The 18,200-nt window shown below is 39.4% G+C and overlaps 1 protein-coding gene across 3 annotated transcripts in view; it reads left to right on the top strand.

Moving 5' to 3' along the window:
- Nucleotides 1–18,200, top strand: part of LOC149019530 (uncharacterized) — a 77,681-nt gene that overhangs the window by 35,383 nt on the left and 24,098 nt on the right. For all 3 annotated transcript variants that reach the window (XM_089153527.1, XM_089153526.1, XM_089153525.1), the window contains 6 exons: nt 1,003–1,073; nt 1,222–1,299; nt 1,439–1,532; nt 12,502–12,600; nt 14,041–14,258; nt 14,379–14,493. In XM_089153527.1, coding sequence (XP_089009653.1) covers nt 1,003–1,073; nt 1,222–1,299; nt 1,439–1,532; nt 12,502–12,600; nt 14,041–14,258; nt 14,379–14,493 — 675 coding nt within the window. The remainder of the gene's footprint in view (nt 1–1,002; nt 1,074–1,221; nt 1,300–1,438; nt 1,533–12,501; nt 12,601–14,040; nt 14,259–14,378; nt 14,494–18,200) is intronic.

Genomic DNA, 18,200 nt, shown 5'->3' with positions numbered 1-18,200 from the left:
TTTTCACTTGCAACTACTCTTAGCACATCAAAAACACCAAAGGAAGATCAATCATTCTCTACTTGTCTTATGAACTTATGAGTTAACGACTTATATAGAACTTCTAATGGTTGTATAATTTTATTATTCTATTCTTGAGAGTTGAGATTGTGATACTCATATATTCATATGGATGGAAATTTGATGACATTTAAGTTATTTGATGTATTTGATACACTTGTTTTTCATTTATATGCTTTAAAGGTTTTATGATACATGTTGTATAATCTTGCATTCCCTAATCCTACAGTATTTTGGTTTCACACTATGGGTAGACTTAAAAATTATACTTTCGTTTGTTTTCTCACAAATCCAAGGCCACTAGTGTGTTCAAAAGACCTTAAATATGCTAAATACCAAGTTTCAACCTAACCGGGACCGCCTAAAACCCATTGAGATCAGCCACTGAGTTGATGTCAAAAAAATCACCCATCTCGACCGAGAAGGCTTGATCACGGTTTTTCAGGGTGGCGAGATCTTCTACCATGCTTCTTGTCAACTTTATCCCTTCCCCATATTTCTTCGTGACTTCTCCAAAAGTCATTTGCGCCTTCTCCAATCTGTATCATGCACACATCCTGGTGCATTGTAAGGTTCTTGCTGTGGTGTATTTCATCCATATGTCTTCATTTTCTTCATTTCTACTTTAAAGGTTACTGCAGCAGGCATATTATCAGATAGACTGCATGTGATAGCTGTGACACAAATATTGTCTTATTCACAGCATCCTTTTTTACCTGTGTGGGTGCATGTTTTTGTGTCTGTGGATTTTTTTTCCTGGTGAATGTGTTTGTGGATTTGTATAGCACTTTACTGTCATTTATAGGATTCTTCATAAACCCAACCTATTTAAGGCTGAATTAAGGATTGGTTTCAAGGCCAACACCCCAGTAAGGAGGAAAAAGCCTCTTGGTGTTTTATGGTATATTCTGAGGATTTACTCTCTTGCATTCTTCTTAACAGGTTTTCTTCTTGCACGAATTTTGTAGTTTGAGTAGAAGCTTGCAGCTGGTCCAGCAACTGCGACTATTCAGGTAGCTAAACTTATGATAGATGCAATGATTGATAGACTAGTTGGAATGGCTGAGTCGTGCAATTTTGGTTATGTACTTAATTTATTTTTTTGTAGATTTTTGTCTACCAGGAATCTCTGATTACATTTTTCATTCATGCTTTCTTTAGGGATCTCATGAATGAAGGCTTCTTTGATATCATAACTGATGTTCTGCAGAGCACAGATAAAAAACTTGTATTAACGGGGTAATGGTTATCCTTGTTATGCCATTCTGTATGGTTTTGAGTGACTTTTGACGCATATATTGTCCTTAATGTTTATTTCTTAGTTAACAATGAACAATGTTAGTAATGTTAATAATTATCCGTTTTATGTGGAGTGCAGGACAGACATCCTTATTCTTTTCCTGAACCAGGATCCAAACCTTCTTAGGTCATATGTGATTAGACAGGAGGGCAGTCCTATTCTTGGACTTCTGGTATGCAAGTTTTTTATCCGTCCCTGGTCTTCCCCCTTCCCCCAATTATTTTATTTATGTATTCCATCCTATGTGATGCAAATGTGTGGCTGTGGGAGTGTGGGCATGTGCTATAATGTTGTTGAAGGTTTCATGGTAGCTGGATGCTTCAGCGTTATAAGTGAGATATTACACAGTTACTTTTTAATTTATTTTATTTTATAATGATTAAGTAGGATGGTAAATGTGGATTGCAAATACTTAGAAACAAACAAAATGAAGTAAATTATCATTTATGGTCGGTCATGAACCCATTGATGAATAATTTTTTTTGCATCACCCATCAAACTTAAATTGACATTGCTACTGTATGTTTATGGACCTTTATTGACAATCATACTTCACTTTAAAACCCAAAGGCCAAAGCATTATGATCAACTTTGGATCAGTCATCCCTGGGTTGTATAGTTTATATTGTTGGTTAATGTAAATTTTGAGGTGGGGGGAAAATGGTTCATAACATGTCTTCTATCGCTTATATGGACCCGTACTAAAATGCAGATTGCTATTTTGGAACTTCCGTGCTAACAGTTTGCATAGTAAGTTAACCTAGAGTTGGGGGGTCAAACTAGGGGAGAGTTTCCTTGTTGTAAAATATAAATGAAAATAAATACTGAGACTTAAAATGAGGATACAATCATAAGCAATACAAGGTTTTATAGTAGTTTGGCTCAATCAAGTCTATGTTCACTCCTCTCTAAGCTTCCTCTAGTGATATCCTTTTGGTTCAATAGGAGGGGAAACAATTTTCAACTCTTGCTTTAGAAAAGCGTGTCAGTCTCTTAAGGATGAGAGAGTCCTAGTATTTACTCTAAGAAGAGTCTAAGATCTAAGTATACAAACAATAGTTCAAATGAAAATGGGGTGTTACCAATCAAAGGAGTAGGCCAGAAAATATCTCAGATTTCCCATGTCCTTGATTTCCAACTCAGCTCCCAAAAGGCCTTTAGAGATGAAATTTCAGCTGCGCTACTTCCAATAATCACAATATCATCCACATACAGTATCATACAGTGATGCAGCTGTTAGTTTTCTTGATGGACAGAGTATGATTTGCATTGCTTTGCTTGTAAATAATGGAAACCATGGTTTTATGGGTTCTCCAAAACAATGTTCTTAGGGACTACTGCAACCCGTATAGAGCATGATAGAGCTTGCAGACCTTCCATGAGTTTCTGTAGTAGTGTATGCATGTAGGACATCCATGTACACCTCTTGAATTTCTCCATGAATTAAAAAAAAATAAAAATTCTTGACATTAAGTTGTTGAAGATCCTAATACTGATTTATTGCACATGAGAGCACAACGTTACTATGTTCAACTTGGCTGGTGGTGTAAGTGTCTCTTGATAGTCATTGCTGTAGGTCTGAGTAAATCCTTTGGCCCAAAGTCATGCCTTATATTTTTCCACAGTACCATCAGTGTTGTGCTTAATCACGACCCCCACTTGTAACCTACAGTCCTCATTTCCACATTTTGTTTCCCCCCAAGAGCCTTCATTTCTCATTTATTCATTCATCGCTTCTTTCCAGTGAGAATGAGCTAGTGCTTCTTGCCAGGTTTTAGTAATACAAATAGAGGACAGGGAAGAAACAAAAGATCGGAAAGTAGGTGATGGAATCATATGTAACAACATTAGCAATACGATGTTTAGTGATGCTCTTTGTTGTTTATACAACCGCAATTGGTAAGTCTAATGAGGGTGGTCGGAAGTAGGAGCAGAAATAGGCTCTCCGGCATTGATAGCTATAGGGCCAGAAAAGTTTGTGCTTTTGATTGACCAGGCATTACTGTGGGGAGGCTTGTCTTATGGTGCTTCTTTCTTCTTAGAATGGTATACCTTTGGTGGAGATTGTAAAGTAGGTTGCTCCCCCTACATACCAATTTCCCATCTGAACCATTGGCTTTGTTCCTGTCTAGCCACACCTTCTTTGAGATGGGCATCATCAACAGGCATCTCTATAGGAGTTTTGATAGGAGGATCAGACCGAAGCCTCTTCAGTAGACTCACTCACCCCCTCAAGAGGTGCAGGGGGAAACTATGGAACAGTTTCCTTAAAGACCACATCACAGATGGTGTGTGATAGCACTTATACCCTTTTTAGGTGGTGACTTATCCGAAAGAAACACACCACGAGGGTTAAGTAAAGGCAGTATGCCCAAAAATTTTTGGAGGCTTTAAGAAGGATGCAAAACCCAAAAGGAGGTCAAAGGGCAGTCGCAAGATGGCATCCAATGAATGAGGTATGCAGCCAATAGTATCACATCTCCCCAAAAACGAGGGGGAACAATAAGAGAACATCAAAGAATGAGAAATCTCAAGGAGATGGCAATTTTTACGTTCAGCCAATTGTGACAACTAGTCTGATGGATGATGCCATGATGAGTTAGGTAAGAGTGATGTTTGCCCACACTGTGCTCAGTCCCGTTATCCGTTTGGAGAATTTTAATGGTCAACGCATTGTGTGGTTAATATTTTATGAATAATTTGGAAATGGGTGAAAACATCACTTTTGTGCAACAAATAAACCCAAGTGGTATGAGTAAAGGAGTAAAATAGTCCATGGGAGTAACAAACTTATGAAATCGAAAAGAAGATGTGTAGTAGGAAGGGCCCTAAACATTAGAATAAATAATAGAAAAATGAACATTATTGCGATTATTAGAAATTGAATAAACATGTCTAGCTTGTTTTACTAAAATGGAAGCATCATTCAAAGGACATCACATATTTTTACTAAATCAGGAATAAGTCTAGATAAAGTAGCCAAGGCAGGATGATCAAGGTGAGGATGCCACTGAAGTAAAGTATATAAAGTAGAAGTAGAAGAACTAGAAGAGGTGACCATAGTGATGTGAACAAGGTTGGCCCCCCTATAATTGGGTCCAAAAACCCAGGCCCAATTGGCGCACCAAGGATGGGCCCGAACCCTTATAGGTTATTTCGTTATTTTGAATAGTTTGGGTGTCTTATATATGGGTCCCATTAAGTCCAGTGTGTCATCTGGACCCTGGATCTATTTTTATTTTATTTTTCTATTTATTATTTTGCAAGTTATTTAAAGAGTCCTTGTGTGATGCCCCCCATATTTTTATATTATTATTTTATTAGTGTGTGTGAATGTGTCAATCTTTAGATTATTAAAGGATATGATGGTTGGTTTGATGGTTTAATGGTTTAATCAAATGATCCGAGTGTAGTTAAAGAATAGCTTAAATAAGACAATATTCCAATTGACATTTTGTTCGAGGTCAGACATCGCTTGTGGGTCCCACAACAATATAATTAGACTGAACTGGAAACGAGGAAATGATCAGTATAAATTTATGAACCTGAAGGTATGAATATTTGCACCTCTGAGTGGGCCCTGCGTAAGTAATAGAGCTGGCCCACGAGCCCATAAAGAAGCCCACTAGGTATATATATATATAAGGTAAAGAGGAGAGAGAGAAGGAAATAAAAAAAATGGGAAATGAGCTGAGTGGAGGAGAGAAAGAGGGAGGAGGTGACACCTCCCACTCTCTCTCCCACCTGCATGGCTGAGTTTTGTAAAAAGGTGGTTTATCTTATGTGTGAGGTGTTAAAGTGAGTATAAGAGAAGAGCAGGGAGTGAAAGAGATGAAAGAGATGAAAGGAGAGAAAAAAACAGACCATGCGTGTAGTAGAGAGTGGAGCTGAGAAGGAGTTAAGAAGTAAGAGAAAGAATGAGAAAGAATTTCAAAAGAATAGAAAAGGAGTTAAGGAGTTAACAGGTGAGAGAAGAAAGTGGAGGAGAAAGAAGAGAAAGAGGAGAGAGAAGGAAAGATTTTAGATTTACAGAAACGTTTGTAAGATAGTTAAGGAGGAGAGAGAAGAAGAAAGAGGAGGAGTAAGAGGAGAGAGATGGAGTGGAGAGGAGAGAGAAGAAATATAAATGAAATATAGAAGTTGCAGAGCAATTGAAGAGGAGAGAGAAGAGGAATAGAAGGAGAGGAGAAGAGAGAGAAGAGGAAGAACGTAGAGAAGAGAGAGAAAATAAAAAAGGAGAGAGAGGGGAGAGAAAATAAACAAAAAGGAGAAATCTCGTATTGGCTCCCGCGTATTCGTAATAGCCGTTAATTGTTCGGGATGCAGGAGGGCGAGCGGATTTTAATTGAACTAGGATCAAGGCACACACACATGGAACAGGAACATGTAAGTGATATCGACCAACCCATGTATGTTATAAGTAGGTGATTCCATTTAGTGGAAAGGTAGTATTCACGTGTTAATATAGAATTGATTTTATTGACTCACGCAATTTATGAAAATGCATGATGCATTGTCTTGTGAATGGAATAGAAATGTATGGGATCGGATGATAGCTTAATGACTTGATTGAATTGCTTGAATTGAAATGTCGATAGTATTCTTGAGATGTTGAATTATGAATGTGAAATGATGCTTATGCTTGTTAAATGTAGAACTATGAAATTATCATGCTTTCATATTTAAATGATTGAATTGTATGAATTGTGTCTAATTTTATTAAGATGAGACTAAATGATGATTGAAATGAAACATGTGCATTGAAGACAGAGCATGTTAATGCAATACTGAAATTGAATATAAAAAGAGTAAAATAAAAAGAAATAAAATGTTATGGCTTTTGTAAGTCCTGGTACTTAACGTACCCAAATGGGAGGGCGTGAAGCGGCTTCTATAAGTCCTGATACTTAGTGTACCCAAATGGGAGGGCATGAAGCAAGACTGAAAAGTGAAAAGAAAAGAGAGGAAATAATAATAATTAAGAAATAAATAAAATGTAATGGCTTCTGTAAGTCCTGGTACTTAATGTACCCAAATGGGAGGGCATGGAGTGATACTGAAAAGTGAAAAGAATAAAATGTTAATGGCTTTTGTAAGTCTTGGTACTTAATGTACCAAAATGGGAGGGCATGAAGCAAGACTGAAAAGTGGAAAGATATACTAGACTGATGATGGCCTTTTGTAGAAAACACCTGGGCTTGTGCCAAAAGATTGAAAAGAGAATCTCTTGATTAGAACCTCTAAGACTGAGACTGAGACTGATGTCACTTGTGTGGTTTAGACTGATGGTGCTCTCTCTACAGGTAGCGCTTAGGTCTGGTTTAATAATGAAAAAGGAAAAAGGAAAAAGGAAAATGAAAAGAAAATTGGAATGCATGATGTTATATGATTTTGATGTGATAATTGATGCATGATGAACTGCCTGACTTACTTACATGGTTGTCTATATTGCTTACTGGGCCGCAAAGCTCACTATTGTAAATGTTGACAGGTCCTCAAATACATGATAATGGCAAGGGTGCTGCCACCTGACAGTACCTTTAAAGTTGAAGATATAAACTCTTTTCTTTTTGTTGCAACTGATGTTGGTTTAACTGGACTGTGAATGTATATATTCATTTGAGACTGTATGTACTTAACTAGATACTGTTGAAAGGTCAAATGTAAACATAAAAGGACATTAGACTGTGTACATATGTTTATGAGTCAAGCTGTCAAACAGGTTGTCTGTTTTGCCCTTGTGAATGTTTAGTTTAGCATTTTGTTTTAGTAGTTATAAAGAGGTTGATATGGAGAGGAACTGTCACGTGCCTTAGTTGAATGTCCATAATGTGGGCCCCACCAAGCCTGTGAAAACTGGGTTTGAGGGAGGAGAGGAAGGCTCCTAAAGTGATTGCAGGGGGTGGGGAGGGGCTGCAAAGGACAGGTGCTGGTTCTTGGTGTTGCGCAAGAAGGGGGAAGGAATGGGGAGAGTTTTTTGGTGTTTCTTGATTCTGAAACAGTATGAGATTGATGTTGCAGGCTAGGGAAAGAAGAAGAGAAGTGGAGCAGGGATTGGGAAGGGGATTGGCTCACTGGTTTGCAGAAAATTCTTGAAGGATGATTGCTGGAACTGTTGATAGGCTGCTGTAGAGTTGCTGGGCTGTTTGCTGGATCACAGGAAAAAGAGAACTAAACAACCACAAAGTCCTACCAACTAGGACCCTGCTGCACCTTCCTTGACTGCAATATCAGTAATTTTTATTCATCCAAGCTTCAGAATTACAATGAGCAATGAGGCTTATTTATAACCTTTACGAGAACATTCTAGACTAATCCAGTTCTAGGGTTAGGTTTTTTGAGGAGATCCCCTAGAATATAGGATTTGCCCAAAATCTTCCAGCAAATAAAGTAAAAATATTATAGAATCTCTTGTTGAATTTCTTACTATGTCCTCTTGTTATGTTTAGCATATTATCTAAATCCCAAGTAACACTTAAAGCTTCAACTTGGGATGAGGCAAGACTGCAAGAGTTGATCAGTGCAGTTCAAACTAAGGTGGAAAGGATGGAATTAGTTCATTTAAACGAGCAATTATCAATTCCGAGGTGAGAACTAATTAGTGTTATCTGTCGTTGTTTAGTAACTTAGGTTAATTTTATAGTAACTTAGTTATTGTGAATTTTAAACGAAGGCTTTTAGGCATACCATTGGGAGTTTCCACCAATCAATGGCAATGTCGGCTCATGAAACCACTACTGTCAGTTAGTATAAAAGTCCAAATAGTGCCTCTTTTAGTTCTATATTTAAGCGGACAAGCTTATTGGTTGAATAGTATACGTTTGTTGCAGCTGAATGGTGGTTACAATGTGAGGGTGACTCACCAAACTTGGCAGTGATTGCACATAGAGTGCTGTCAAAAACATTATCTACCACTAGAGTACCTTCAACCTCATTCACTCGAAGAGGTGGAACCGAATTGTTGTTAAAGCAGTTGGAAGACCTAGTTTATGTGCATTATAACATGAGATTGAGAGACGAGCACATTAAACTGGAGATGGAACGTGATGGAAGTCCGATTAAGTTAGCTAAGATATTTGAGGTGGACGACGATGAAGAGAACCCCTTCTATTTGTGGATTACAAAGGTGAGCATTTGTTGGATGAAAAGGGGGTGACCTAGTACACATATTGCAAAGCATATAAGTGTGAATGTGGAGAGCATATGGCTACAAATGGGAGAGTACATACACAAAACCCATGTCCGTTCGAGCCACACGTCAGTGCATCCTATAGTATTAAAGATCAGTTATAGTGGTTTGATACAAATGATGATGCCACTCAAGTCTCAACCACTTATCGGGGGGGGGGTGATGATGGTATTGGTGGTGGAGCATCAACTGATCCAAACCATAGGTTAAGTTCTCTACTTGACGAAGAGAACCAAATGTATAAAAGACAACAACAAGCTGGTTTGGGAGTTAGGCAATGCTAGTGAAGGTTCACAGGGGAGTCTCAGTTCACTGATGCAACACAAGATATAGATCATGGTGGATGTACCTACAACCACGTTGCAACCTTGGAGTTATATCTATTGAGGATGAGAGGTATGGGTCTCCAATGGATATACTCACCTTGCTAGGCACCATGGGACATGGTGAGAGATCTTGTGAGATCTCACTTTTTTAAGTTGGGAGTCAAGTTCTACGAAATGGGATATCTTGCCCCAGATCTCACTTGCAAGTTGCAACTACTCTTAGCATATCAGCAACACCAAAGGAAGATCAATCATTCTCTGTTTGTCTTATGAACTTATGAATTAATGACTCATATAGAACTTCTAATGGTTTTATAATATTATTATTTTATTCTCAAGAGTAGAGATATGATAGTCATATAGTCATATGGATGGAATTTTGATGGCATTTAGGTTATTTGATGCATTTGATACAATTGCTTTACATTTATATGCCTTAAAAGTTCTATATTACATGTTGCATAACCTTGCATTCCCCAATCCCATAGTGTGAAACTACCCCAATCCCATAGTATTTCAGTTTCACACTATGGGTAGACTTAGAATTCATATTTAGGGTTGTTCTCTCACAAATCCAAGGCCACCAGTGTGTTTAAAAGGGCCTTAAATAGGCTAAATACCAAATTTCAGCCCAACTAGGACCCTAACACCCACCGAGTTGATGGGAAAAAAAATCACACATCTCGACCGAAATCTCGGCTTCTTAGGGTGGCGAAATCTCGCTTGGGAGCTAGATCTTCTACCATGCCGTGGGATTCATGTGCTTGTGGGAGCATTGGGGATCTGGACACTGGTGTGCACCTTCCTTCATTGATACCCATGGCACTACTATGGAGAGCACTGATTAGCACCACATGTGGGTTATAGAGCACATAGGGGACTTGCTAGTGGCTTTTCCTTTGAGAAACTAGAACATGCAGACATTGCAGTGGTTAGGTCATCTGCTACTAGTATGTCTATGCATGGATAGGAGGATGGTTAGGAACATGATAATCATTTGTGACTCCAATTATGGATACCATTGCACCTAGTTCATCCATCATCCTCTGACAATTAGGGTGACACATTCCCAAGGTTGGGATGTGTCTCTCATGTTGACGATGGGGTCTAGAGATGGGAAATTATTATGAACTGCCAAAATAACTGGTGCTGAACTCATGTCATGGGATGTGTATGTGCACATTCAGAGGTGAGGCTGAGATAGATGCAGTGGTATGCGGTTCATGGATGGATCCACCGACGAACTCATTCTGGAATTAATTGGAGATTTCAAACACGAGTTTTTTTTTTGCTTTTACTTCATGATAATCATGTTATTTTTCATGGAATGTTGATTGTATGGAACACCTGAAAGTGCAATAAGTCGAACTCTTTGTATTTGTTGGAACTGCTTATACCTCTCTCCATGTATAAGGATATGCATGAGCACTTTTTGTTGTTTTATTTATTTATTTATTTTTTAAGTACACAAACAAGGTGTATGTAAAAACCCAGGTTTAAAAAACAACCAAAATAGGACCGAAGCTGGGGACCGAAATTTTTAGTGAAAATTCCTTAGTTTTCAGCCCATTCTGCCGAAATTTCAGCCATAGCTGGCCTCAAAATTGAGATTTCGAACCCTGACAGTACTCAACCTTTGCACTTTTATATGAGTGTATGGAGTGAGGCACACTTCCTAGACCACTAGTCCATTTTGTGTGCTCAGGCTCCCCCTTGGTATCACCTTTGCAGTCCTTAACAATCCATCAGGCCTTCTAGTTAGGAAGAAACCAACCAATACACAATACTTTAAACCATGGATGGTGGAATTTGGATGTTTGCTACCCTTTCCAAAGGGAACTGTAGGAGATGCCAAGAGGGACTGATGTAGCCTTAGATGTTGTAAGGGCTGATTACAGGATCTTGAATAGAAACAGATCAAGTTTAGGAGTTAAGATTAGCCCAAAATTGATAGGAGTGTTAGAATTTTGATCTCTAATAGTTGTGAAGTGAATGCTTGTTAACAACATGGGAATATGCAATTGCATTTATGATCTCTAATGTGTAATAAGTGTGGGTTTATTGGATGGGATTTCAAGATTTTGTTGAATTGAATGAAGCTTCTCAATTAGGGTTTGGGTGAATGCTTTACTCAAATTGATGGGGTACGTATGCAGCAGGATAACTTTGTGTTATTTCAAGATTGAACAAATTTGATGGGTAGAGCTTGGTTTCTTGGAATAGTTAGGGTTTTGGTATAGTATGTTGGGTAGCCAAAAACATAGGTTGTAGTGGCTTGATTGAAGTGAAATTTGGATAGAGTATAGGCTATAGTGTATGGAATTTGTGGTTAAATTTGATACAAATCTAATGGGTTGATTTATCTAAATCTGTTAGGAGGTTGAGGTTACTTGGTGTAATCAATCCCAAGAAAGGAGGCCTTTCATTTTGGATTTTGATTGATGAGAGTATCTGGGAAGGAGATTCAAGCAGACGGATTGATATGTAGGTCATGTGGAGTATTTTCTGCTAATCTTTAGTTTTGACTTTGAATAGGTTTTAATGGCTAGGGTTTAGAGAAAATAAAAATTCAAAAAGGAGGGATTAGGGTTTAAGAAAATTATAGTAAGTAGAAAAGAACTGGAGTACTTCAGTTCAGAACTTACTCTGTTGGAGAACAATCACTGGAATGCTTGAGTTGATCCCTGAGATTGCGGAAATCACTGCACATTCGGAGCTTCCTGAGTGGGGATTGAATTTGGCAGTTCAGGGAACTTGAAGACATCTATGGATGACTCTCTCCAATAGTCAACACGCGCACAACAAAATAAACCTTAAAGATGATCTCAGATCTTAGATGAGTCAGATCTCATCTTAGTGAGTTCATTTGATCTCATGGTCTCACCCTCATCACCATCAATCAGCACACGCCATAGAAATCAAATCACAACGGAAGCAAATGCCCAACCCCTAATGCTTTTTTCCCCAAAAGAAGGAAAAAAGCTTTGAATTTCGATTGTTGTTCTTCCTGGTTTCCGCCTTTGAGTTGCGGAGACTTCTTCTTCATGACCTTTTAAGACTTGTCCATACGTATCAATCGGGTTGATAAGTAATGAGTATTGACCTGTATCCAATTGATACACATCAATTTAGTTGGTACCTTTGATATGCATTGATTAAGAAAAATCATATTGTTTTCATTTTAAGTTGACACATATCTTGTATTGCGTTGTCTTGTTCCTTATTGTGATGTATCAATCCCCTTTAAATTATAAATTAAGTTAATTTTTTTATACTTATCAAATGTGTTAACTGTTTGGCATATCACCCGTCTTTTTGAGCTGTACCTGCTGATACATTGAGAGACATGAGAGACGAGATGGAAAAAAAGAAATTTAGAGACATCATCTTGTCCTATACCACGGGCCTGCAATGCTGAAAAATATTGGCTGAAATGATATGGGACTGTCTGATATTTTAAGCCATAGTGGTCATTTGTTTTTCTAAATTGGCAATTTTTTACTCGGGTCCTTCCCCTCCCCCGTCTTTCTTTGTCGTCTAAATCTCTATGTGCCTTGGAAGCTGTGTTGTTGAATGTAGCAAGACCACTTAAATTTAGATGGATGGATTATCTTGGTGTTTTGCAGGTCAAAGGTATGATAACAGACTTTGGGGAGAATATGCATTGCCAGTTTCTGGAAATTCTTCGCAGCTTACTGGATTCATACGCTTCTTCTGGATCTCAGGTGTGATGAATATGCTTGTTCCCCTCCCCGCCCAAAAAATAAAGCTCTAAATGTTGTGCTTGTTTTTCTCTAATATTTGCTTGCATGTCCAAGCACAAGGGGAATAGCTAATATGTTTCTGTGAAAATTGTATTACTTGTTGCCATAAGTTTTTTTGACCCTTCTCCCTATGGTTGATGTTCACTTATAATATTAATTACTTGATCTCATGGATGTCAATGTGTCGCCTAGATGTCCAGGTGTTTTGGTGTTGCCTATGCACTCAAGTTGTCTCTATATTGCCTAGACAATGCCTTGTTCTTGTTTGTGATGCATTGATTTTTTTCACCCCCACTCAGCAGATGCCTGCTTGTCTAAATGTCGTGACAACTGTGCTTGGCGTGAGTGGTTTTATCAACCATCCGTGATCTATAGTTCTTTAGATATTTAGTTTGGTAAGCTAATCAAGCTGAATCTTTTGAGACTTATGGAGGGCTAATATGGCCAATCCAGCTGCTGAGTAGAAAATGTTTGCATTGGGAATAGTTATTTCATGACATAACTCAAGTTTGTGGATGGAGGAGGGGAGAAATTTTCAGGGAATTGTAGTATGACGTGCCTTATTTTCATTAAACTATCTTATGAAATCATTACTGCTATTACCCACGCTTCTCTAGCATATTTATCTTTTTATCAGTTTCTGTTCCATTTTCTATTTCCTTGAATGGCTTTGGTGCTTGGTTGAAATGCTCTGGTAGTTTGTCAGAAGAGAAGTGCTGGACCAATTGATTGGCATGTGAAAGGTCGTGGGTTAATTTGGCTGGAATTTAAAATTTTATAACAAATAGTGATTTATTATTGAGTTGTCTGCAAACATGGAAACGTCTTGGGTTAGATTACTTGGAATTTGAATGATTTAACATGTGAGCAACCTTGGTTGTTAAGTTGTGCAACCATTGGGTTGTTGGTTCAAAACATGGTTGGAACCTTGTGCACTGGCACACACTTTTAAATGTTTTAATCTAACTAAGCAGTGCCCATTTGGTGTTGAATTTTCTCTCTGATTAATTTCTGTTGAGCACAGATGATATATTACACTACACTTGTACCTGACAGACCTATTGACTTCATATTCTATTGTATGAAAGAGATATCTGGTGCTTAATTTTCAACTGTTTGGGATATTATACTTGAATGTCCTGTTAATATATTTCTGAATTTGTCCATATGGTTTTGTGTGTACGGTATCTGCAACCTATTCAAGTTTATTTATGCAGGTAGGACATTGAATATTGATTTGTATTTGATTGTTTTTCTGGTCTGAATTGTTGGAAAAACTTTCGGTGAAATTGACATGTAAGAATATTTCCATCTTCACACCTCTGTAAGCTAAGCTCTTACAATACTATCCTCTGTATATTTGTACTCATTTTGTGAATTTTTTTTTGGGGGCTGGTGCAGAGAGACAATATTATAGAGATTTTCTATGAGAAGCACTTGGATCAATTAATTGACGTTATCACATCGTCATGTCCTCCGAGAAGTGGTACTCATCTGGTTGCCAAATCTGATGGCGCTGGTGGAAGTGCCAAAAGCCAGGCTGTCATAAAGCCTGAAATTTTGCTAAACATCTGTGAACTTCTTTGCTTCTGTGTGCTTCACCATCCTTACAGGATAAAGTAATTATATTTTCATTCAAACTTTTCTGTTTGCAGTTAGATGTTTTGGTTGTTCTTACCATGCAAGCCTGAGTACCTGATCTTTTCCCCTTCCTATTCCCGGTTTTGTTTTGCATGTAGGTGCAACTATCTCCTGAATAATGTGATAGAAAAAGTATTGTTTCTAACTCGTAGAAGGGAAAGATACTTGGTGGTTGCTGCTGTCCGCTTTCTGCGGACTATTATTTCCCGCAATGTGAGTGATTTTGTTTTAATCCTTCTGAGAGATTTTTTTTCATTGTTCATTTTTTTTCGGATTCTATTTAAAATTTTTGCCTGGTGCTGCCTTCCCAGGAACAGATTGATTTTCATGAGTTTGTGGATTTAATTCTCCTGGCTGTTCATCCTTAGACTATGCATAGCTTGTCCTTTGTCTTCACAACTCTAACAAGTCATGTTTACAATATGGTTTCAAACTTTTGACAACACAAGGGCTTTTTCTTTGACTGCCGTATCACCCAACACTGGCAGTTTCATACTTTGCTAGACAGCATGAGATCTCAAGATAAAAGTTTTTAACAGTGTCCTTGATCATCTAGAATTCTTGATGTTGATATTCATGTAGTGCAATTGTTGAATGTTCTTTCACTTAGAAATGATTGTTTTTTGAAATGGAAGGGGGAGTTCGATGACTGTAGGGCATGTAGTCATGTACACTGTTTAAAATTTCTATTTCAAGCATCTTTTTATGATTCTGGTTTATATTATTCTCTTGGGCATAAGTTCTAGACTGGCATGTCTAAAGTAACGTCCCATAGGTTTACCAATCTCTGCCAAGTGGATGTGTGATGGGGCAATACCAACCATTCAATATCTAGAGAATGACCTTGATTGGCCTCATGTTAAACTTCAGGGTGGAAACCAGGATCTAGGGCTAAGGGTAATGAGGTAATTCCCTAGATTTATGATTGCCCAGGAAATTCCAGCAAAGAAGAATGAAATTTCTAGGGTGTCAGCAGGTTTTCACACTTTCACAGCACTGTTATAGTGTAAACAGGGTTCTGGATTTTAACAGAAATCAGAAATTAGGGTTTTCAGATGGTTCGGCTAGGTTGGATTGGGGCCTATCTATGCTGGTTCTGTGATTTCAGAACTAGGGTTCAATGGTTTAGAGGTTTTAGGAGGCTTAAATTGTCTGCCAAATTCTTCCCACAAATAAGGTGAAGTTGCAGGATTTTAGAACTTAAGAAGACAAGGTTAAATAAGAAGGGAACTGTAGGGTTAATACCCAAAGGGTGATGCAACCTAATTGGAGTGATAAGTGAGGTGGCTGGGAAAAGGAAGCTCTACAGGGTTGGTCTCTATGGTAGCTGTGGTTTTAGGGGAGAATTGGAGGAGAGGCCTAATTGGGTAGGGAAGAGACTGGGAGAGTTATGGGGTCTGGGAATACTGATACACAGGTGGGCAGCAGGGACGGGGTTGGGGGAGTTGCGCAGAAAGGGGGGGGAGGGGAGGGGGCAGGGGCTGGGTGTGTGGGGGCTTGTACTTGTTGGAAAAGCTGCTGTGAAGGATGGGTGATTGCTGTACTTGGTTGAAGGCTGCCGGAAAGAATGCTTGTATGCTGCTGGATTGTTGATAAGGAGCTGAAACATGAATGAAGATGCAGGAAGATTGAAGAATTTTTTTCAAAACCTGTCAAGGCCCCCTCGAAAGAGGAACCCTAGTTCTTACTCAATAACTTTATTCAATAATCCACCCTGAAAATTACATTGCATGAATAAGCTATTTACAAAAGACTCTGACTGGGGTTGGGAATCCCTGAGAAATAAGGATCCCAACTCTGTACCAACACACTCAAAACAGGGTCAAATTACTATGAGACCTCAACCCTTAGATTGGAATCTTTCTAACCACACTTTTAAGTTAATTTAAAAACACATGCTAATTAAGATGACTTAGGACTCAAGCAACAACTTTAATTCAAACTAGAAGTCTTTAAACACAACCAAACTCCTAAAAGATTATAATCCCTTTGGACAAAGAATCTTATCTCTCTTTTTTTTGGATGAATAAGTAATATATTAAAAGCAACAAGCAATACTACAAAATAAGAATACAGAGGAACTGAAATAAAAGAGAGGGGGGGGGAGGAGCCAGGAGCTCGAGAGGGGGAGAAGAGAGAGCAGTGAGACCCCAGAAACTAACAATTAACCTATTTCTAGGGTTGTCAGCAACAGGGGATGGGGGAGGGATAGCAATCTAGAAGAAACATCAAAGTAGATGGTTTTTCAAATCACGTGTAAGGATAGAGATTTGGGAGTCTATCTTCTAAGGTTGCGCCCCCACCAAATGTGATGGATGGCGGCACTAAAGACTAGCTTGCCAAGGCGATCGCAAATGGAGTAACCGGCAAAATTCCTCGAGATCCAATACCAATCATGAACAAACCTGTGTGAGTGTCTTGAGCGGGGCCAAATGGATGCAAGGGCTCTGTCCCAAAGGGGACGGGAGAAGGGACAGGAGAAGAAGAGGTTGTCAATGTCCTCTGAACCACTCCAGCAAAGGTGTAACTAGGCTTGGCGAGGACTTGGCGGCTAATGAGGAAGGATTGGGTAGGGAGAGCATGGTTGAGAGCCCTCCAAAGGGTGAGGATATGATGGGGAATGTGGCCTTCAAACCAAACCAAATGGGACTAGGGGACGGGGGGTGGGGGTGGGGGGAGCAGAGAAGATTCCATGCGAAGGAGGTGGTAAAGGATATGGATGGTAAAGGGGACTCAAATGGTGGTATCTCAAGACAGATTGAGGATAGAGGGGAGCGCATTCCAAACATATGTGAGATTGGGGTGGGGGAGAGGGGACCAGGCCCCATGGGAGATGAAGATGTCAAGGATAGCAGTCTTAGGGATGCAAGTCTCATAGACTGCGCAGTGACCAAGAATGGTGAAGAGAATGCCCAACGGATGCCAGGGGTCTAGCAAGAAAATGACGGAGGAACCAAACGAGACTTGTATAGAGAGGGCAGAGAGGGCGCGGGGCCGAAGGAGAGGAATCTTCCTCCAAATCCAAAAAGGATTTGAGGGGCAAGAAGCAGTCCAGATAGAATCCTGTTTGAGAATGTAAGAATAGACCTAGGAGACCCAGATGGACTCATGCTTGGAAGCAATCTTCTAAATGAGCTTAAGGAGGTAGGCCAAGTTAATGTCAAGGATGCGACTGATGCCAAGGCCACCCTCAGCTTTAGGACGACAAACCGCCGCCCAAGAGATGGGATGAAGGAATCTAGAAGCTTCTTGACCTTTCCAAAGGAAGGCACAAAAGAGGGACTCCATGGACTGGATAATGTATTTGTGGATAGAAAAGATACCACTCTAATAAAGGTAAGAAGATTGGAGGACAGATTGAATGAGCACCACTTTCCCAGCAAAGGATAAAAGTTTTCCTTTCCAGAGTTGAAGCTTTTTCCTAATATGATGAAGGATAGGGGAGCAGTGGTGGCGGGTGAGCCTACTAGGGATGAGAGGGAGACCAAGGTAGGTCACAGGTAATGAGCCAAGACTAAAACCTGAGAGCTGCAGAAGAGAAGCTCGAGTAAAATCCGAGACACTGGGGAGAAAGAGGGTGGATTTGTTGAGGTTAACACGGAGGCTAGAAAGAGATTCAAAAAAGGAGAGGGAGGAAAGAATGGTGGAATGGATTGATGGTCAACTTTGGAGAAGATCATGGATCATCCGCAAAAGCGAGGTGGGTGAGGTTTGTGGATCTGCATTTGGGAATGGGAGAGATGAGGAGCTTATCCGTTTTTGATTGGAGGATACGGGAGAGGACCTCGAGAGCCAGGGTGAACAGGTAAGGGGAGAGAGAACAGCCTTGGCAGATTTCCATCTTGGAGGGGAAGTAGCCTGCAGGGGAGCCATTAGTGATGATGGAAAAGCAAGGGGTGGAGATACAAATCTCAATCCAG

The sequence above is a fragment of the Hakea prostrata genome, chromosome 4 (genome assembly GCF_041222555.1).
Source record: "Hakea prostrata isolate BN-2017 chromosome 4, UWA_Hpros_2, whole genome shotgun sequence".
Classification (NCBI taxonomy): Eukaryota; Viridiplantae; Streptophyta; class Magnoliopsida; order Proteales; family Proteaceae; genus Hakea; species Hakea prostrata.
The sequence above is the reverse complement of the archived record's forward strand: the minus strand, read 5'-3'. Positions and strand labels throughout refer to the sequence as shown.